The following is a 22,457-nucleotide window of genomic DNA, read 5'->3' on the forward strand; positions in this document are numbered from 1 at the left end:
TTAGCCTGCAACCAATCAGAGGCTGAAGTGGGGACTCTCTGGTTATCACAGGTAGGAGGCTGTGGCCTGAGTGCTGCCTAATCTTGCCTAGAACTGGCTGTACCTGCTGTTCTTTTGCTTATGCCTTAGCCCTTGGTTACCCTAACTTCCTATTCTCCTGCCCCGTGACCACTACAGAGTTTGGGCGTGGTATGAAGTACTCACAATTAACTGCAAATACGGTTCAAATATCCCTTTTTCCAATTACCTATTTGTGTAAGGCCAGATTTTCTCCACATACTTCAACCAAAAATTTATTTGGGTATTCTATCTCTGAGTAATGTTTTATAGTTTTCAGTGTAGAGGTCTTGAACATCCTTTGTTATTTTCCTAGGTATGCATGGTTTGGGTGTCACTGTAAATGGGCTTTATTTCATTTTCCAATTGTTTCTACTAGTACAAAAGAATGCATGCATGGGAAAGTATCTTCAGGCCAAAAAGGCTAAGACTCAGTGAGCTATTCTTGCAGTCAGTATAAACGTCAATTCTGGTGGACACAGAAAAACCTAAGCTTATTCTCAATGTTAAAATGACCACCATATTTTTTAATAGAGCATTTTTTCTTCAAGTCCTAAAGAAAAAAACCCAAAAAAACTTCTCAAATAAATACAAAATAGACAGACTAATGCACCTTCACATACCCACCACCCAGATTTAACATCAGCTCGCACCAGTTGTGTTTGATCCTTGTCTCCACTCACCAGGGAGCATGGGCTCCACTCATACTTTTATAGTTTGAAGCAAATTCCAGGCATGATATCAATTCCACCATCACAATTTCCTTATGTATCGCTAAATAAGAACTGAATATACTGGTGTAAATGACTCTAAACTAGAATATGACAAACTACTTCAATCATCCACTCAAGCGTGGATGTTGCCCTACTCTAGGTTCCATGCAACATTTTTGTTCCTAAGCAGTCATCTTCTGTCCAAAAATTCAAGACCAATCAAAAGTATGTTTACTGTGTTTTCAGGATTCACTTAACGTTTTTCAGCAAATAATTAACTCACTATAGAACATCTGGAATACCTTAGAAAACAGTCCAAACGGGAAGGCATCAAGTTTCATCTCTTAAAAACTCAGTAGTGTGGGTGGCTTCCTGGATCAGTCTGAGGCCAAATCTCAGTTCTAAGCTTGATTACTAGTGTCTGCCATAAGATGGGGGGCGGTGGCCTGGACAGCACTATGCATTCTCTTCCTGTTCTCACTGTAATTTTTGCAAAACTTCCAAAGCGTAATGCTCCCTCATTGTGGTCTTTTAAGTTTTTGCAAGAATATGCATGATGTAGTGAATGTTTTAAATAACATACGTAGGCATGCCAGAATGGCTATTTTGATGCTATTTATAACTGTAATTCATATTCCTAAAAGGCTTACATTAACATTTGCTAAAACCAAAGAAGTTTAGAACATTATAGTTGCTGTCTTTTATGAAAATAAGCACCCAAGCACAATACTGAACTGACATGCAATTCATCCTTCCTCCACAGAGGTTCAGTACCAACAGTGCCCATAAAACTAAAGTAGAAACTCAAAAATGGAAAAAACACCGTATGAAGAGTGTCAGAAGAGTCAAGTAAAATCTTATAAGCAAAATGAAACAATAGTAAACTTCTCCTCCCTTCCCATTCCTTCCACAGATATCCACACCCCGCTGGCCCCCAAGCCCAGAGAGAAACCCCAGGGACAAACTGAGTGTGAGTTTTTTATTCAATTTGTGAAGGACAGTTTTAAAACAAAATGTTAGTAACACTCTTAGAACACTGGTTTGTTCATTTGACATTTTATCTGCACCAATTTTTATTACAAAAATCAAGAAAGTAAAAATTCATTACAATATTTGCACAGTATAACCACTAGTTGCCTAGACAAAAGCTAATTTCTACAAAATCAAAAACTTAATGCAGCTTTATTAAGAGAGTCAAAATTCTCTCAGTTAACTGGATATACATAGTGGTATATATATCTTAAAGCAGAAAACCCCAAAAAACAAAAACAAGGAAAAAGAAAATACATGTCAAAAGTCAGTTAAATATTTTGACCTGACAGTTCCTACAAATAGTAACTTCCACTACGTATAAAGGAATCTGTTACATGTGGTAAAATTTCCAGAGACCAAGTAGGAAATGTGGAATAAAAACAATAAATCAGAACGCAGCCCCAGGCTGGGCCTGTTTTCCATGAAGCCCAAGGCAGTGATCTTCATCATTAAGGAGGGACCACCGTGTCTACAGCTAAAACCTTCAACCACGTGGTGATCTGCAAAGCTTCACTGAAAAAGACAAACGTTCTCTTCTTCACACAAATCACTGCAGAAATCTTTGTAAGGCTGTACCTTGCATAGGGAAAAGCTGTGTTCTGTCAAATTCTACAGAAAACAGTGGAAGCAAGCTTTTTAAAATGACGCCCATGTGCAAAGAGATAAATTACCAGGCACCTCATTTACCACCCCAATTTATCTTGATCATATAGTCTTTTAACAAAAAGAAAAATGGCAATATCTGGTGACAGTATTAAAAAGACAATGTTGAGATTGGCATCAGAAAAACTCCAAAAGTGCACCTTATAAAAAGGACACCTCACTGTAGAAACATCTATGCACTTAGTATGCCCTACTCATGCACAAACAAGCAGTCGCTAGGAACTTGTCGAAGTTTACTTTTTCAGAAAGTTGAAGTATTAAAAAAACAGTACAGGTTGTGACATTCGTTCAAGTTGCTGCTACATGGGTATTCTGAGCTGGCTGCCAGGAAGGACTCCTGCGTTTCCGAGAGCCAGGCCAGTGTCTCTAGGAGCCGTGGTGCAGGTGCATGGTGCCCAGCACGGCACTGTCATACCGCTCCTGCACCTTCACGGACTTGGAATGCTCGACCACACTGTTCAGTTCTGGGATGCTTTCAGCAGTGTCCCCAAACCCGTGGTAGTGTCCATAGTACAGGTTATCCCCAATGTCTTCCACCCAGGAAGGCCTACTGGCTATGCAGCTACTTGGACTCCCGTTCAGGTGCAGAGAACCGCACAACTCAGGGTTAGCTCTCAGGGTCTTCTCTGGCTCCTCAGTCCCACTAATGCAGAGAGAACCCTGGCTACTCGGAAACGGCTGTCCTGGGGCTAATCCACTGCTAATTCCGTTAGATCCTGTCAAGCACTGGCCATTCCTGCTTTCCATCCCACTGAGCGGGGTCGTGGAGGGGAAGTCCAAATGTCCATTGATGACACATCCATTTGTCAATGTATTCGATACGGAGCTACTGTTTTTCATATCTGCATTAAGAAATACACCTGTCACCAAAATTCAGAACCAATGAGGGAGGAGAAACTATAAAATGCTTCATTGCCGTTACAATTTTAAAGAATTTTAGTTTTTTTTTTCCTTTTAAACCAGTTCTTTTTCCAAAGTAAAATCAATGTGCATAAGTAGACTTACTATTAAAATGTTAACAGTAGTATTTGCCTGGTAAGATAGGAAAATCATATGTGTGTCAGTAGCATCAGGTAGCTTAACTGAAAAGTGTAAGCTGACAAACACACTGCATGAAAAATACCAACACAGTCCTGAAAAGCCATCAATAAAGTGCTCTCATTTTAAGACTACTTTCGAGAGCGGTTTTTTAAAAAATCGCCCCTGAAAAGGTCCATCAGAACTGAGTGTAAAGTGTTCTACAGAGGGTTCCAACAGAACACAAACTTCTCTAGCTCTCAAGCGAAAATGGAAAAAAAGGTAAATGAAGTGAATTAAGGAAGCTCTTTGAACTATGTACAACAGCATCACATGAGGTTTTTAAAAAACCTTCTCTCCTCATAAATCAGGTAGGGACTCTTGACCCTCTCCTGAGTCTCAAATCAGGGCTATTAAAAGGAACCACTTTGTTTTTATTTTTTTCAGTAGCACAGAAATCTACGTAGTACTTCTGCCAAATGCCACATGAGAGCACTGGCAAAATACAGAGAGACCGGCGACCACAGCAAGGAACTGTAACAGCCAACAGTCCTCAGGCATGCAGGCCTGGGCCACCAGCATAATGCAGAGTCGCTTCTTCTCAGTCCAGCAATTAAAATGACCATGGCAGCCAGGGTTTCATTAGGTTACTTTCAAAAACCACCTTTGCTGGAAAAAATGTTGGTAGTTTAATCTGCATATACAGACATCTATTAGGAGGGAGACGTCTTATGGGATAAAAAGTCCATCATGGAACATCTGGGCACACCAGGACAGGCAACGACAAGTTATTCCTCTGTATACTGGAACTTGAGAATTAGTAATATTCATGTTCACAGGAATTCACATAACAGTATAAGGGATGATCTAAAATTATCTCTAACTTGGTAATACTAGATTTTATCTCAATGTTCTTCACTACCAAAGCAAAGCATGTTATTAAATCTAGAAGAGCTCAGTTCTAATAACTTTTAGAATAAGGACGCAGCTTAAATACATCCGATTACCCTAACATGTCACACACCGTGTGACTCTTCCCATAGAGGGCTTCTCCTCCATCTCACCTCCTGTAAACCTCTGACAGAGGTTTCTGATATGTCCTGCAAGTCTTCCTGCCAATCAAGGATCACGGCTTGTTCAGTGAATGGAAACATTATCTAAATATTCCGTTAATCATCCATTTTTTTTATATTTAAGCAACATAGTTTAATAATTGCTATAAATTCTTCATAGGACAACAGATTTTTTTCCCCCAAATTAAATGATAGCTTTTCTATTTGGCTAAAATCCTAGACTAGAAAACAAGTGTTTCAAGGACTAAATAGGAAATAAAAACCGAAATAAAACAAGTTATTCCCACGGGAAATTCATAAGAATTTTTTCAAAAACAAAGTATAAACAATGTTTTCCTAGGTGACAAAACTCAAATATGATGGCAACCTTGACAGTTGTTTATTGTGTGTATAGTTTTTACTAAGAGAATAAAGTAGGTAGAATTTTACTTCAGTGCCCAGTTAAAGTAAATCTGTTCAATTATTTACTCTCAAAATCAAGGCTGGTTGGTAAGCTCATGTTGTTACAGAGAATCTAATAAAACTGAGCATAACAACAGCGGGCGCCTCAGACCTACTGAGGCAGAGCACGCACATCACGGCCTCCAACGCTCTCCCTTCCTCTGCTCCCAGCTGCCAGCCAAGACGCGCACTTGCCTTCTGTTTGCCCGGCCAGCCCTCGGATCCCACGAACATCCAAACACAATGCTGGGGATGAGGTTTCAGACAAGATCCTACTTCTCTTCCAGCCAGCCCCATAGAGATCGAGATTTAGAAGCAAGCACCCTCCTATCCGAGCCCTTTGCAGGGGTGGGGACACTTGACCCTCCCGAGTCTCCAACTAGGGGCATTTAAAATGCAAAGATGGTGTACACAGTTGTTCAAAAATGTAGAATTCTTGGAAATGATTTTGGCAGAACAAAAATTCGAAGTTACTCAAGTGTTTAAAGGAGAGCAGCCTGACTTTTGGTCTGATTCTCAAAGGACTGTGGAGGCAGCTCCCTCAAGCTTCCAGTGGACGTGGAGCGCCATGTCCCACAAGGAAAGCCTCGAGTAATCTCTAGTGATTTAAAGCATTGTTTACTCAGAGTGTCATAAATCAAATGACGGGAAACACAGGGTGTACGGACTTGGCATCTGGTATACGGGATGGGCTGGGTTTTTCAAAAGTATGTTCCAGTTTGGATAAAGTTTAACAAATAACTAATGTCTGAAGAATAAAGGGTGGCCACTTCTGCCTATTCAAAAGCAGGTAGCAAGGTCATTTTTAAAAAACGCAGGATTTGAGTTTTGTTATGGATCTTGAGCTAAGGTCAAATAGCCCCTGACTACAGAAAACCTATTATTTTAAATATACTAACTGATCTGAATTTCTCTACTGGGAAGAAGGTGACCCCAGCAATTCTGTAGCTTCCAGAAAGATGAACAGATTTTCTTTTAACTTTAGTGAACACAAATGATTTTTTTTATGTGGGTTTGGGAAACAATATACATACTCTTTTTTTTTTAATCCCTAGTGAAGAATTTGCATAAAGACATAATAAACTTAAAAAAATCTACTTCTAATATTAATACATGTTAAGAGAATGGCTAAAAATGTTTTTGTAGTCACCTGAATAAAAAAGCAATAGCTAAATGGACAAATCATTTTAGATATTCTAAATGCTATAAGAACTGAGCTGCTTCTGCTTTTTAAAAATTGGAAACGGGAATACTGTTTTAATATACTAAAAACATTAATGTATAAAATGTGTGTTGTGAAACACAGTGTTTACCATTTTAACAGACTCAGAATGAAGACCACAGAAACCAGAGCAACCAAGTCCTGGGTAAAAGATTCCATGCTGGAGTGACCGGGCTGAGTCAGAACCACATTTACTAGTTCTCAGTGTGTACTGCTAGTCGTCCTCTTTGCGGTATATTGGTTTGAAAATATTAACCGTAGCATGTTCGGTATATTCACCCAAAGGCCATATGTCAGAAAATTAAAAATGCAAACCTCATTAAAAATAAGCAAGGCACATTAAGCAACAGCTTCAAATCAGAATAAAGATTGCACTTACATTTTTCATGTCCATAGAATATACCCAAAACACTTATCCTTGTATCTACAAACTTGCCCAAGATATGCAAATTATAGTATAACATTTTTAAAAAGACACTGGACAACAAAGTGCAAAACATCTGAGAAAAACTTATGTTAGAAATAATATGCATACTGATTCCTGCAACGACAGGGGGTCTGCATTGCTGACACAGTATATATTTCTATTTCTTTTGGTCCAACAGAACCACTCTCCTGCTGTTTGGTGTCTTCGACCATTGGATTGTTGTTGCAGCTAACAGGAAACTGTCCACTCCCACCTGTTACAACAGCAAACTCCCTATCAACGTGCATTTTGTCAGCATCGTCTTCTGTGTCGCCATTCATGAGTGGCATGGCAGAATCCAAGCTTTGAGCTGCACAGAAAACAAAGACTATTTCAGATTCCTTTGTCTGTAACAAGTGTTCAGACACACAGTTTACATTATTTTGTGTGAGCACTGAACACTTTCAACAATCACATAAAAAAAATCGGCAGGTCACTAATGAGCTTAGCACACAACTGAAAAACTTTTCTACAATCAAAACAATTTCTTGACGTGCAGATTTTAAGGTCATGGAATTTCAGATACCTATTATAGATTTACTTGATGGCAAAAATTCTAATTTTCTGGACATTTAGAGGACATAAAGTGGTTATATAACCTGGAAACAATTCTAAACTCCATTTTCAAATTCAGATTTTAAAAAAAACACGAATTCTTAAATTAACATACAATTAAAACAATCCTGATTTTTTAAAAAAAAATACACTATTTCCATTAACAAAAAAATAATGTAAAGGCTGAGAGCCTCAAGACTAGTCTGTCAGCACTGTCCCAGAGTGGCATTTGATCTGAGCACCAAAATACAGTAAAATAATTACACCAAAATACAGAGAGCGTTAGAAATGTGAAGCTAAAGCTACACGGGCACTTCACTTCCAAGATTACCATTCTCTGTACTGTGGAGATGCGAATGCCCCATGTCATATACACACGCTACACAAGCACCTCTGCCTCCGAATCCTAGCAAGACTCACTTCTTACAAGCAGCTCCACGTGTCTGAACGGCTTCTCGTGTTTAAGAATGTGTTTTTACCAAAAAGGATTCTAACAAATCACTGTTACATCTTGCTTTATTCATTTACCATGGCATAAATGTTGTATCAGTTAATTTCAAAATAATCTTTCCTCTGCCCTATGACTGTATTATGATTCACCTAACCAAATTCCCTGCAGCTGTCTGGGCTGCTTCTCTTTTCCTTCCTATCATGAATACCACAATTAACATAATCATAAATGCATTTGTGTGTGTATTTCTGGTTAACTCAGATACTTAGAATTATTTCTGGGCCAAAGAATACACACCACAAAAAGCAACTTTCAGTGCTAAATACCTCTTTCATGTAAACATTTAAAAATAGGGAGAAAGGAACTTTGCAGCTTGAATTAGCTCTAGTTTTAGAGGCACACGAGTCATTTTTGATTATACGGTCGATATGAGGTCTGGATTATTCTACAAAGATGCTAACGTACAGAATGAGAAACCTGACTTCTGAAATTAGTATGTGGGAGAGAAACAGAACAGTGTGATTTGTGTAGTTGGGGGGATGGGGGTTAGTCAGAAGTCTGAATAGGTAGGAGGCCAAAAGCATTCTTCAAATACAGGTACTTTAAGATCAGAGGCATTAAACGGTGGATTTTAGTCTTATTCAAAGCTTTAAAAAATCTTCCACAGGCCAGGCTCCACTTTCACTGTGACTCAGGTACATACTTTTAAGAGATCAGTGTGTAAGCAGGGCATCTTTTGAAAAAAAAAAAAAAAAAAAAAAAAAAGGGCTAGGTGTGGTGGCTCATGCCTGTAATCCCAGCACTTTGGGAGGCCGAGGCGGGTGGCTCACGAGGTCAAGAGATCGAGACCGTCCTGGCCAACATGCTGACTACTACTAAAAATACAAACATCAGCCAGGAGTGGTGGCAAGTGCCTGTAGTCCCAGCTACTCAGGAGGCTGAGGCAGGAGAATCATTAGAACCCAGCAGGCAGAGGTTGCAGTGAACTGAGATTGCGCCACTGCACTCCAGCCTGGTGACAGAGCGAAACTCCGTCTAAAAAAAAAGAAAAAAAAAGAAAAAAGAATGGGAGAGGGGGGTGGTGGAAGAACAGATCCCCCAAGTGTGCCAAAGTCATCTCAACCTCCAGGAGCTTTCATGGCATGCAGACACAGAGAACCTGCAGCCAACAGCAGGTCAGCATTTGCTCCTCCCACAGGCTGCAATCCTGCAAAGCCAACCACGAACACGGTTTGTACAAAAGGGTGGACTTTGATGGCAATACAATGCAGACAGCTTAAAATACCTACACACTCAATTGGCGTTCAGATGCCAATGTTCCCCGGATACAGTGGCAACTAGGGGTTACCTGCAATTTCACACCTCTGAAAAGCAGATTAGAAAACCGCAACAGAGAAGAGCTTCAAGAAAGCTGGGGTGTCTGTCTTCTCCTTCACTAGGCCCAGTACCTGGACTAGTACTCACATCAACAGATGAATCCCACCCACTAGCCAGGAGAAACAAAAACACAAGGTAAACAAAAACACAAGGTAAACAAAAACAAATGATCAGTAGCTGGCGTAGCCTGTAATACAACCTGAGGAATCACAACCATCCAGGCAGGCCTGGCCATGCGAGGTGCAGGGACATGCACCCCGAAGGCAGAAGCGCCACTAGGGGGCCGGAAGAGCCGCGTCAAGGGCAGCCCAGGGAAGATGAAGCGGGCAACATACTAATCTCCCAGCAACAATTAATCCTGTAACTAGAAGGCTCACAGTGACCAGGGACCCCTCAGAAACAGCTCCATTGAGTAGATGCATCTTTTGTTAATGCAGATGGTTTCTCTAATAAAGCAGGGTAAGAATGAAAGCCTTCCATATTTTACCAATCAAGATTCTATTGTGGGAATCATTCCAACAGACACCTTAGAATTTCATTCCATCTCCATAGATACGGCCTCTCTATACGGTGTAGTTCCCACAACCAGCTGTCACAGAGCCTTGGGTAATGCTGTTTCACATGAGTGCTGCCTTCTTCATTCCTAGTAGCTATATATAAGTTCTCAATTGGCTGGTAGAGATATTAAGCCTGCAGTTCTTTCTTTCTTTTAATTATGTTGTAAGCCATGAAATTAAAACTGGCCTCTCAAAATTTTAAGAACATTGGATTTGGACCTGTAAGACCCTGCATCTGTGGCATTTTCTCCCAAGCACCTGTTGCCACTGCTGAAGGAATCATTTAATTACGCCTTGCATTTGAGAAGGGTGGCCTGTACAGACATTTCAGAAAAACATGTCTTCCAAGCTCATCAGTTTACTCAGTTTGGGAAAGTAAGCACAATCCTTTCCTATCTTCCTATTGACTCTTCCAGTTACACAATGATTGAATGCTTCTGAAAATGTTAGTATGACCACTTTTTACAAAGGGTCTTTACCTGCTGACTGTAAAAGCAGGTGTCTGTTGGGAAGACAGGCTTCTAGTACACCTGAGACAACGTTCAGGATGGAAACCTACCTAGGACTAGCTGAAAACCTCCAGCCTCCCTGCTCAGATATAGCCACGCCCAGGTGTGGTCACTGCCTGCCCTTCTAAGTGAGAACTAGAGCCAGTAGAGGATGCCTCTGTCTGAGAAACCCACATTCCTGACCTTAGGGGACACGTAGAGATGCTCCACTTGGGGCTGATGCCCAGAGCAACTAAATGGTCTGCATTTGTATTTTCATCTGAAATTTGGGGGTTGCACAAAACCCCTAAAGCCAGTTTCCAGTAACTCTGTAACTATATGAGCTATTCAGGATCAAGCAGCTTGAAACCATGAAAAAAGTCTTAGTTTCAAGTCCAGGAAGGTCTGGTGCATTACAGAAGTAATGCAATTGGACACCAAGGTCATGCCACTACAGAGGCTTATGGGAGTGCTGACCAGGTGGAGTGAAGACACTCCGGTGCACCACTCATACTGACACACAGGAAAACAGGACTGTAATTGCCAGGCATGCCTGCAGATACATGTAAGGCTTAGGAAAAATGCCTGATCACAACTTTAATCTTTACATAAAAACAAAACAAAAAGCACTCTATAAACAGTCATATTGTGGGACATAAACTGCTCCCATCAGCCAACAGGACATGACTCCCAAGGCCCAAGCCATACTGGTTACATTCCCCAAGACTAAACCAGGAGACAATTTACAAGTCAAAAACTGCCAAGTAGTTTCACCCAATGAACTTAGGCGAAGCTTGAGATGCTGACCTAGATTAGTAATCTACTTTTTACTGTGCTTCCAGGTGCTGGGTGGAAGGGTCCCAGGTGTTGACCCATAACCCTTGAGAGGTGGCCAAATGGCCCAGGACCCCTCCCGCCTGTGGCCTTTCCACTGAACTGAGTGCATCCTGCTGTTGCATCCACTGGGGAAGCCTCCATGGCCTCTCATTAAGGCAGCAAGGAAAGAGCTCTGCCTTCCTGGTTTCCCACCAGCCATTACCTGGAACTATTCTTTGTTCTGCTGTAGAGCACATTTTACTCAACTTTTTAAGGTCCTGTTAAAACCAAATTGTTTTCCTATTGCCAAGGTGACCTTTTCGTGGGACCCGCCAGGGCCAAGATTCCAGCAGTGCAGAGGGCTGGGATGACTCCAGGAAGCAGGAAGCAGCAGCAACAAAGGACAGAGAAGGGCACTGAGCGCTCTGGAAAGACCAGGGGGGACTGGGGGTTTGGCTCAAAAAATACAAAAGCAGCTTGTGATCAAGTGTGCCAGTCTTGGTTTTGTTTCCCACTGGAGTGTCCGCAACTGTGCTGAGGACAACTCAGGCCCATGAGGTTTGCTGAAATGGAGACTTTTAACAGTGGAAAACGTAGACACTGTCTGGACTGGAAGTGTAATTCAGACTATTTCAAGACGTCACATCTTCAGGGATCAAGAAAAAACAATCACTCCTTATTTGAACACAATTAGGTAGGTGTGTTCTATCATCCTGGCCAAATTTTTATAAACAAATACTGCAAATTCGAAAACAGTAAGGACGTCTCAGGAGTTAAAGTGCCTACAATATGCAACTAAACTAGGAGGAACTAAATTACAAATTTACTCCTGGGAGGCATTTTATTTCCTCTCAAGTTTCAGGCAATTAACATCTATCATTTAACAAACCAGCTGGTCACATCTGCCCTCCTTTACCAAGTCTTTAAGGACAAAAGGCCGAGATCCTTTATCCGGGTTAAATCTACTCTGGGAGAGTGTTAAAACTTTCCACCAGTAATTTTACCTTTAAATCATCATGATGTAGATACTTTTTTCTGTAAGGTGTTTTTATATCCAATACCTTCACAGTATGAATGAGATTCTAAGATAAATAATATGCCTATGTGATTAAAACCAAGCTGTGAAGTCAGTTTAATGCTTGAGATCTGCTGTCACCACAGCCTACTTCTGGGGCAAATGTCCCAATTGTGAAATTGAAGTTATTGGGTCCGTTTTTAAACTCACTGTGTTCCCCTGCTTCTTCCCCACGACTCTCCAGCTCCATCCAAAACAATTATCAGCAAAATCAAGTTTTCACTCATGGAAGGGACTGGCATTCTTTTCTAACCAGGATCATTGAAAAACTTGACAACAGTTTCCAAGGAGTACATACAAAAATAATTGCATTGGGTTATTCCTGAAGATTAACCAAGAATGCTAGCAAACCTGAACTGAGTTTTATACACAGTGGTGCAGCTGGAGTCCTGAAGCCCATGCGTCGTACCATCAGAGCAAATGACTGACAGAAAACAACAACAAAAAAATTTAAAGACTGATACTTCCTTGCACCATCTAAAATGAACAAAATTCCACACTGGGGAAAGTATTATCCCAAGATACTTTCCATCAAAACAAACTGCTTAAGTAACTGTGGATTTTATTTCACCCTCCAGAGTTCATGTCCACACCTATTATGTCTATGTTCTGACTAAACTGCATTTGATACGGATGCAAATAACTTTATGAAAGTATGACTTCTTGTAGCGTAACTTCCTTCCAAGACAGTTAATATTCAAGCAGTACAAAAGGCCAAGTCTTTCTTCTTCACTTAAGATCTTTTACATCAAGTTTCCAAAAGAAAATTCCTCCAATTTAAAATACTTGAAAGTAGTTTACTAAGAGCAGACACACTACTTTTTGTGGGGAAGAGTGGTTAACATTCAGACTCAGGATTCCAAAGTGTTTTGACTTTTTTTTTTTTTTTTTTTTAAAAAGAGTGAATTTTACAGGGATCTCCTTAAGAGCTGACTTAGCCAGAAAACTTTCTGGAAGTAATTACTTTTGTAAATATAAATTCCACACTAAAAGCATCAATATTTGTAACTCTTAAATTCTAGGAAAACAGAACGAACTAAGTTTTATTGGTAAGATACAAGTTATGCAGCCAAGATATTATCCCTGGCACCTGTAACTTTTTTGTTTTTAAAGCCAAACAAAACAAAACAAAAAACCCAGCTTAAACTCTCCTAAATATTTTTATATGTGAAGTTACTCAAAGTATTTTATATACGTGTTAAATGAGGGAAAAAGAATTTATCATTTCTTTTACTTTGACATGAGAACCAAAAACCTAGTAACTCAGATTAGGCAAAACTTAAAACACACATTTAAACAAAATCAAAACAAGATGCCAGAAATTACAATGAAAACTAAAGCAACATATCTTTAATTCAAAACTAAAAAACTGGTCAGTTAATATGGAGATAATTATGTATCTATTGAAACCAAGAACAATTTCATGTAGAACAAACATTCAGGTAACTGGGAGAAAAAAATCCTGTTTTAATGACCAAGAATGACTCCCAATACCCAAAATCATCACATTCAGTATGTAATGGTAAAAGGGGGGAAAAAATCACCTTTTCCCATAGGGAAAAGAGTGGTGGGAGTGTAGGTGAACTAAAGTCTATGCTCACACAAACACACAAAAAATATACAACACACTCTTGTGACGAGTGTGGCAAATCTAAGGACTGTCAACTACGTAAAAGACGGAACCATTAGAAGTTGCAGGAAATTAGTAAAGTCATGGTCAGTATACAAATTAGGAAAACCAGGGATGAGCAGCTTTGATGTACATCTTGGCTGAAATATTTCTACTGTGATAATCACAGAAACATCAGTCATGTACTGTGTACCTGCAACAGTGGCTCAACCTGTTAGGTCTACGTATTACCTGCAACACTTAAGCAGAAGTGCCAGCTTCAACCATATTTTTGTCTAAATTAGCACCCTCGGGCTTAGGACCAGGAATGTATAGTTTGGGAAGGCTGCATGGCTAGTTTAATGTGCAAAATGTGAACTTCTGATCACTGGTCAACCAAAACAAATCCTCCTCCTAAAGGAAGAAAATAAAATCCCCGAAAGTCAGCGTGACTCTTTAAATCAAATTTATGTAGTTAACGAGGATTAGGAAACAAGGCATCCTCAGAAATGCTTTTCAGGGTAATTAAGCAACGTGGTATTGGCCAATTCAACCGACCTTAGAAACTCTGAGACTAGTTTTACAAACTCTTCTAGGTGCACTGAGTCCAATTAGCATGTTAAGTGATCTCTTTTTAAAAATACTAAACAGAATTTAAGACTTATCAGCAGTAAGAGAAAATGAAGCATAAATCATTTTTCAAGGACATTTAGACTATACAGTGACATACAGGGACAGACATGTACAATTCCTGCATGAGGGCATGAGGCCACTCTACAATATTAACCAGGCTTTAATTAAAGGAAATGACAAAGGATTTTTTTAAAAAGTGCTCTTAAAAAGGCGTTGAAAATACATTAGAAAAAATATATTAAAACATGGTACAAATAAATGACAATGCTGAATACATCACCATTAAAAAAGACCATTTTGAATTTTATGCACATCTTCATGTCATGCTTATGATTTTAGCATCTTTCCAGAAATGCTTAACTCATAAAAATCTTGAATTTGATAAAACTGTTAAATTCATACATTACTACAAAAAGTCTTATCACAGGAATTTTTATAGTGACAAGATTTAAGTAGTTGTGAAGTACATAATACTAACATTTTATCAACTTCATAGGGAAAAAATGTTTCACTTGGACACACTCATTAAATAAGGTAGAAATGATGATGCTGGTTCATGAAATTTAAAGTTAACCAAAATCTCTAGATTTTTAAGTGATTAACTGATAGTCACTCAGTTTTCCTTATGCTATAACTTGTAGTTTTTTTTTAAACCAACGGGCAAAACTTTGTGCTTATCCTCACCAAATCTGAGCTCATAATCTGCTTCATTACTTTACACTCCCACCTCTCCCACTATGTTCACTAAATATGCCTGCCAAGCTATCACATTTACCTTCTTATTAAGACTTTTTTTTTTTTTTTAAATAGAGACAAGGTCTCACTAGGTTGCCCAGGCTGGTCTTGAACTCCTGAGCTCAAGTAATCCTCTTGTCTCAGCCTCCCAAAGTGCTGGGATTACAGGTATGAGCCATGACAACTGGCCTAAGACATCTTATAGATAGATACAGATGATTTTCCTATAGGAAAGGGAGATGTTTTCAACTTCAAGAGTGATTGGCTGACTCTGCTTATTTGCAAACTCAAACCTACCTAAACAAACAAACAAAAAAAACAGAAAACCAAAAAACAAAAAATCCAAAAAACCGCCTAGGCACAGTGGCTCATGCCTGTAATCCCAGCGCTTTGGATGGCTGAGGTGGGTGGCTTACTGGAGGTCAGGAGTTCAAGACCAGCCTGGCCAACATGGTGAAGCCCCTTCTCTACTAAAAATACAAATTAGCCCGGCATGATAGCATACACCTGTAATCCCAGCTACTTGGGAGGCTGAGACAGGAGAATTGCTTTAACCTGGGAGCCGGAGGTTGCAGTGAGCCGAGATCACACCATTGCGCTCCAGCCTCGGTGACAGAACAAGACTGTCTTTTTTTAAAAAAAAAAAAAAAAGGATGGGAGAATACTTACAACGAAAACAACTTACCTTAGGGACTTAAATCCTCAAGATCAAATTATACACCAGATCTTGCTGTGATAAATCAACACACATGTGAGGTACAGAGACCAGCTGAGGTCAAATCATAGTACAGAAATAGTACAGAAAACATTCACCTTCCCGAATGTGAAAATGTTTTACTGCCAGACCATCAGCAATTTTTGTAAGCCCAGGAACATTTACAAGAAGCAAATTAAAAAAAAAAAAAAAAAAAAAAAATCAGGCACAGTGGCAGATTTTCTTTAATAGATATATTTCAAACAGATACAACAAATTAAAAAATCTAATTCATGGCAGGTAAACATGGGTGCTCAAAAAGTTCCACAGACATTTACACTTGGGCCATCCGTATCTCCCTCACATTCCCTCTTGTTAAGTGTCCCATCTTCGCAGTGGCAGTACAGGAGAAATCTCCACCGTCACCGCACAATCCACCAGGCGCATTACCACCTGAAGTGAAGGTCTCATCTCGAAGGTGCGTTCAGCCATAAAAAAAAAACGTATTAAAGAAAGGAAAAATAAGTGTGCTCTTCCCACCCGCAAAGTGGTCTCACCTTCAGTTCTAGCTTTCTTTACTCCAAAGGCTTCCGAGTCTTCCAAGCATCTCTTTCGATTTGTTCCCACACTAATATGATTAGGAAATACATTCTGATGACCCCCATTTAAGATGCCATTGTTATAGAAATGGTTCAGATGACAATTCTGGAGGTTCAAGAGAAACTGGGCACACTCTTGGAAACCCTGGGTTTGTGCAATGTCTGCTGCTGTCAGGCCACTGGCATTTCTCAGGCTGTACAACACAAAAACACTGAATTACACCCCGTCCGCGTGCTAACCTGGTCTCTGCTCCTGCTGAACTGACTAGCTATCTGAAGGTGGTATGAAAGAGTAAACAAATTCATAGCAAATCCTCATTAAAGAAGTAGTTAATCAATCTAGCTCTGTAACTAACTTCTCTTATATACATTTGATTTCTAAGCAAGATTTGGGAGATAAAATAAATATGCTAAACTTTTAAAAAAGGCATCTTCCTATTTAACTTCTCAAAATCATGTTTTATGTTAGTCTGAAGAATCTAAATTTATACTAACTTCAGACTTGAAACTGAATTCTACATTATATGCACTTAATTTTAATAACCCATTCCTTTAGCGTGAATAAAATCATAACAAACAAACATGTACTGAAATTGTCCATGGCATTCATAACTGTCTTCCTAAAAACAAAAGTAATGGCTTACCAACAAGCCAGCCTTTATGCTTACATGTGACACTGTAAGTGGAAGTTTAGAAGGATGTCCTGACATTAAAGTAACCTATCATCAGACTCCAGAGCTGAAAAGCTGTGTTTTTCTGTCAGATTTTGATTGTTTTGGCCTTGCTTGGAAAAACCTGCAGGAGTATTGTATCTTTGGTATTCTAGAGCATTTGAGTAGTTGGTTCCTTTAAAAAGGCTTTGAATACTGTCCTAAAAACTCATCCCTACCACTCACAAGAACCAAAGTTTTACCTGGCTAATAGTACTAAAAAGGAAAGGTCTGGGACTTCTACAGTAGCTAAAACTCAGATTAAAGTAGGAAATGATGGCAGAATAAGCAAAACAGCTGAATAAAATAGAGTAAGTTGAACTTGTAAACCTTTAGACACTGAATTAAACTGAGGGATCAAAAGTAACTCCATGTTGAAGTTCCCCTGGAAGACAAGAATGTACACTGCTCTGTGAAATAAACCTGTAAAAAAGCAGACATCCTGTTAGCTGCAGGTTGATACACAAACTGGAGAAGTACTTAACAGCAAAGACAGCTTCCATACCTGTTCAGCAAGCTACACTACCTCCACAGCAAAAGCATGATGAAATAAAGGCCTTGTGCTGTGTCACTCAACCAACCAATCCAGAACCCTGATGCTTTTCTTGGGGTTACTGTTAATGCAAAAAAAAAAAAAAAAAAAACCTGCATTTGAGAGTGAAAACTACAGAATTAGGGATAAATAATATTTTCCTATTTATAAGGACTAACAATAGCTTTGTATTCGTTATTTCCAGACATCATAAAGCTCTGACCTCAGAAATGAAAAGTGTGCATGGACACTCACTAAATGTGTCTCTACTTTTTAAAGCATAAGATAAATGTATTATACCTTTTGAAAAAAGACCCAAATCCTATTTCATCAGATATAAAAGAGAACTGAGAATCTCAGAAACCAACAAAATTCTTAAAAATATAAGGCAGCTATGTGCAGGACTATTAGAGACAAAAGTCGCTATTTTTGTTAGCCAATAAGACTGCATGGCTATGAATGGCCATGAGTATTTTCTAGTATTGCATAATTTTTTTTGATATATTAATTAAATGAAAAGGAAGCACCAAAGTTTGGGCAGATTTAATTACATTAATTACACTTTGTACAAAATCAGATCACCTTGTTATTGAAATAGCAAATATACTAATATTAAGTGACAGCTTAATCATGTAGCTGGACTTTTTTAATAGTATATTTCACTTTCAAAAGATACCAGAAGTGCAGATGACCTGGGAGAGTCTACTCTGTCAAGAATGTGAACAGAAAAATAAGTTGCCACATGAAAATTCAAAAACTCTTCAAGGAGAACATAAGTTTACAAACTGATTATTTCTATAGATAAGCATAGAGTTGCTCTCCAAAATCAAGAAACAGAGAAATGAGAAGCTACCGCTTAGAATTAGGAAAAATAAAAACATGAAATAAAGCCCACAGTAAAGATTACTCTTTATAGTGGACCAGAGAATAAAAAAGAGCAAACGGATTTTTGAAACGGCACTTAGAATCATAAATACCATGCTGGGCATGGTGGCTCACGCCTGTAATCCCAGCACTTTGGAAGGCCAAAGAGGGTGGATCACCTGAGGTCAGGAGCTTTGAGACCAGCTTGGCTTACATGGTGAAACCCTGTCTCTACTAAAAATACAAAAAATTAGCTGAGTGTGGTCGTGGCACATGCCTATAGTCCCTGCTACTTGGGAGGCTGAGGCAGGAGAATTGCTTGAACCTGGAAGGCAGAGGCTGCAGTAAGCCAAGATCACACCACTGCACTCCAGCCTGGGCGACAGAGGGAGACTCCATCTCTAAATAAATAGATAGATAAATAAATAAAACCGGGTGCAGCAAAACAACATGGCACATGGATATATATGTAACAAACCTGCACATTGTGCACATGTACCCTAAAACCTAAAGTATAATAATAATAAAAAAAATTAAATAAATAAATAAATAAAACCAATTCGCTGAGGGAAGTTTAGATGCTCAAGGGGCACACCAACATTCTAAAGTTGTTAAAAGAACATCCAAAGCATATTCAATTCCTTTATTCCTTATTCAGAAGCTGAAGACTACACTGAGTTTGGGTTAGAACAGCAAGTTTACTGATCTTCCAAAGAAATATAACCTTATAGCAAAATAATCAACAAAATAGTGCCAACATATGGAAATTCTTGGAGACTGTGAAGTTTGAGAGTGTTAGCCTACACATAGGTAGCACTGGGAAGCTCTCCCACTTCACTTTTTCCCCTACCAAAAGCAGTTAAACATGTGCTTGTCCTCTACTCAGACCAACCAAATTTCCATGTGGTCTTAGGTATTATCTCAAAACTTACTTTACTAAAAGAGCTCAAAAGATGGATTCTGGCCCAATCATGCTATGTACTCGTATGTAAGGACCAAGGAAGCAAGAACAATCACGGGTCAAACAACTAGCATCTCACATAATTTTGGGGCACTAGAAGGCAGACATGATAGGGAGATGAAAAAGTTCTAGAAATTGTATTGGACAGGTATCAGAATCTAGGACACATGGTAACTGGAGGAATTACTTAGAGGAGACTGTAATTTTGCTCTACATTTAAGTGGCACTATCTATGCAGCATTATCGGAAACAGAAATATCCAGCACCCTTTCTCTGCTTCTAGTGAGGTACAAGAACATTTCAACTCTATCATTTCCCTTGTTACCAAGGGCTGAATGTATACAACATATGGTTTAACTTGTTAGCATTTATATTCTACTCAGAGGAAATCTGTTGGTACCTGACTGAGGAACACAACACAAAATGACATCACCATCTCTTGCCCCTGAAAGTCCTCATTCTCATTTCCTCTCCTTACCTACATTCATCACCTCCTCTATCCCTGCTCACATTAAAAACCTTCCAAGTGGTGTCACTCAACTGTGTAGTGCACATTATAGAAACTGGCCTGAAATGATCATTAAGGATCATCTAATCCAGAAGGCACTTTTCTAAAAAGGACTATGTAGTAATTATTTTAGACTTTGGAGACCATACATTCTCAGTCCTAACTACTCAATTCTTTTGTTGCAGGCTGAGAGCAGCCTCAAGGCAATTGAGCACGGCCACACTCTCATAAAGCGTTATTTATGAACACTGAAATTGAAATTTCATCTCATTTTATGTATTAGAAAATATTATTCTATTGATTTTTGCTCAACTATTTAATTATGTAGAAACCATTCTTGGGCCATAGGTCATACAAAAAAAGGCAGCAGGCCAGAACTGCTGAACAACATTTAACCAAATAGATGATACTGTAAATATTCCTCTATCCTTTATTATGGGGTGCATTGTAAATTCCAATACAATGTATAGGGATAAAAAAAGCATTAATTGCAGATGCATCACCTCAAACACTTTCCATTTGTACTGAATTAGCTATATAAAAAAATTAAAAATTACTATTAACTAGTCACCCTACAGTGCAAGGTAACACTAGAATTTATCTTTCCATCTAGTAACCACTGTTTTTTAAAGAGACAGAGTATCTCCCTGTTGCCCCAGCTGGAGTGCAGTGGCACAATCATAGTTCACCGCACCCTGGAACTCCTGGGCTAAGGGATCCTCCTTAGCCTCAGCCTCCCGAGTAGCTAGGTATACAGGCATGTGCCAACCACGCCTGGCTACTTTTTTTTTTTTTTTTTTTTTAATTTTGAGAGAGATGTTGCTCAGGCTGGTCTCAAACTCCAGGCCTCAAGCAATCCTCCCACCTCAGACTCCTAAAGCACCGAGATTAGAGGCATGAGCCACTCTCTACTTCTATGAGATCTTTTTTACCTTCCACTAAGTACAGTACATGCAGTATTTATCTTTCTGTGCCTGGCTTACTTAACATAATGTCTTCTAAGATCGTACATGTTGCTGAGAATTACAGAATTTTGTTTAATGGCCAAATAGTATTCCACGGGGTATATATACCACATTTTATCTGTTCATCTGCTGATAGACACAGGTTGATTCCGAATCTTGGGTATTGTGAATAGTGCTGGAATGAGCATGGCAGGTGCAGATGTCTCTGTATATGGATTTTCTTTTGGATATATACCCAGTAGTGGGACTGCTGAATCCTATGGTAGTTCTATTTTTAGTTTGTTCAGGAACCTCCATACTGTTCTCCATAATGGTTGTACAAGTCTACATTCCCACTAACAGTGTTTAAACGTTCCTTTGCCTCTGCATTCTCATCAGCATTTGTTACTGTCTTTTTGATAACTGTCATTCTAACAGGGGTAACACGGTCTCTCATTGTGGTTTTGATTCTTTTTACAACGAATATTTCTCCTCATAATATTCCTCTACTCTTAATAATGGATTTTCTGAAAAAAACCTATTAATTTATGCACTATTCAATTCAAATAAAATAACTTTTTAAAAGTTGCCAAATCTGTCACAAAATATTAAATAACAAGAAAAATATCTAAAGGTAAACTTGAGAGGTGTGTAAAACAAAAGACCCTGAGAGAGCACTTAGCTGTAAAACAATCATTTCTATTCCTAAATTTAGTGTTTTTGGTTACATGTTCTAAGTGCCTTACAATAAACCAGACAATGTGCTTTATCTGGACGAAAGGAGCCCTAACTTCAAAGTTTAAGTTCCTCGAACTTTTTTAATAGTTAAATTTCAAATATGTTAGACTGAAAATAATTTGGGTTTCCAAGTCAAAGATTAGAACAAATAATCATTAAAGATCATAAGAGGTTCAGGTCTTTAAATTCTATTTTCATATGTGCTTTCCTATTTGTTAAGCAATATTTCAATTTTCATGTTTTAATTGCTAAAATTCAGTAAGAGTTGAGCACGTACATGAAACACTTGCATCCACACTCAACTCTAGTACTTCTGGTACTTTGTTCTGTCATAGTACTTTTTAAATACTCCATCCTTTACCCTTCACTCCACAGGTTTTTTGGTCTGTTTTAAACAGGGTCTCACTCCCGTCATCCAGGCTGGAGTGCAGTGGTGCAATCACAGCTCACTGTAGCCTCCTCTACCTCCTGGGCTCAGGTGCTCCTCCTTCAGCCTTCTGAGTAGCTGGGACCACAGGTACGCAACACCATACCCAACTAATTTTTCTTTTTTTTTTTTTTTGAGATGGAGTTTCACTCGTTGCCTAGGCTGGAGTGCAATGGCGTGATCTTGGCTCACCGCAACCTCTGCCTCCCAGGTTCAAGAGATTCTCCTGCCTCAGCCTCCCGAGTAGCTGGGATTACAAGCGCCCAGCACCACACCCAGCTAATTTTTTGTATTTTTAGTAGAGACGGGGTTTCACCATGTTGGCCAGGCTGGTCTTGAACTCCTGACCTCAGGTGACCCACCCACCTCAGCCTCCCAAAGTGCTGAGATTACAGGCGAGAGCCACTGTGCCCAGCCATTTTTTTTGTATTTTTTATAGAGACCAGATTTCACTCCACAGGTATTGACTTAGTGTATTACGTGACCATAGGCACTAACTG

General features: G+C 39.2%; 1 protein-coding gene across 2 annotated transcripts in view; it reads right to left on the minus strand.

Annotated features, from left to right (window-relative positions):
* Positions 1-1,645: 1,645 nt before the first annotated feature.
* ANKRD10 (ankyrin repeat domain 10) overlaps positions 1,646-22,457 on the minus strand; it is a 36,620-nt gene continuing 15,808 nt past the window's right edge. Inside the window, exons 4-6 of one of the 2 annotated variants that reach the window (XM_032151332.2) lie at positions 16,232-16,467; positions 6,899-6,994; positions 1,646-3,307 (exon numbers count right to left, since the gene is read on the minus strand). In XM_032151332.2, coding sequence (XP_032007223.1) covers positions 2,832-3,307; positions 6,899-6,994; positions 16,232-16,467 — 808 coding nt within the window. In that variant the 3' untranslated portion in view covers positions 1,646-2,831. Of the gene's footprint in view, positions 3,308-6,753; positions 6,995-16,231; positions 16,468-22,457 lie in introns of both variants that reach the window. The other variant, XM_032151333.2, reaches the window with a different exon arrangement.

This window comes from Hylobates moloch, unplaced genomic scaffold (assembly GCF_009828535.3).
Source record: "Hylobates moloch isolate HMO894 unplaced genomic scaffold, HMol_V3 SCAFFOLD_4, whole genome shotgun sequence".
NCBI lineage: Eukaryota > Metazoa > Chordata > Mammalia > Primates > Hylobatidae > Hylobates > Hylobates moloch.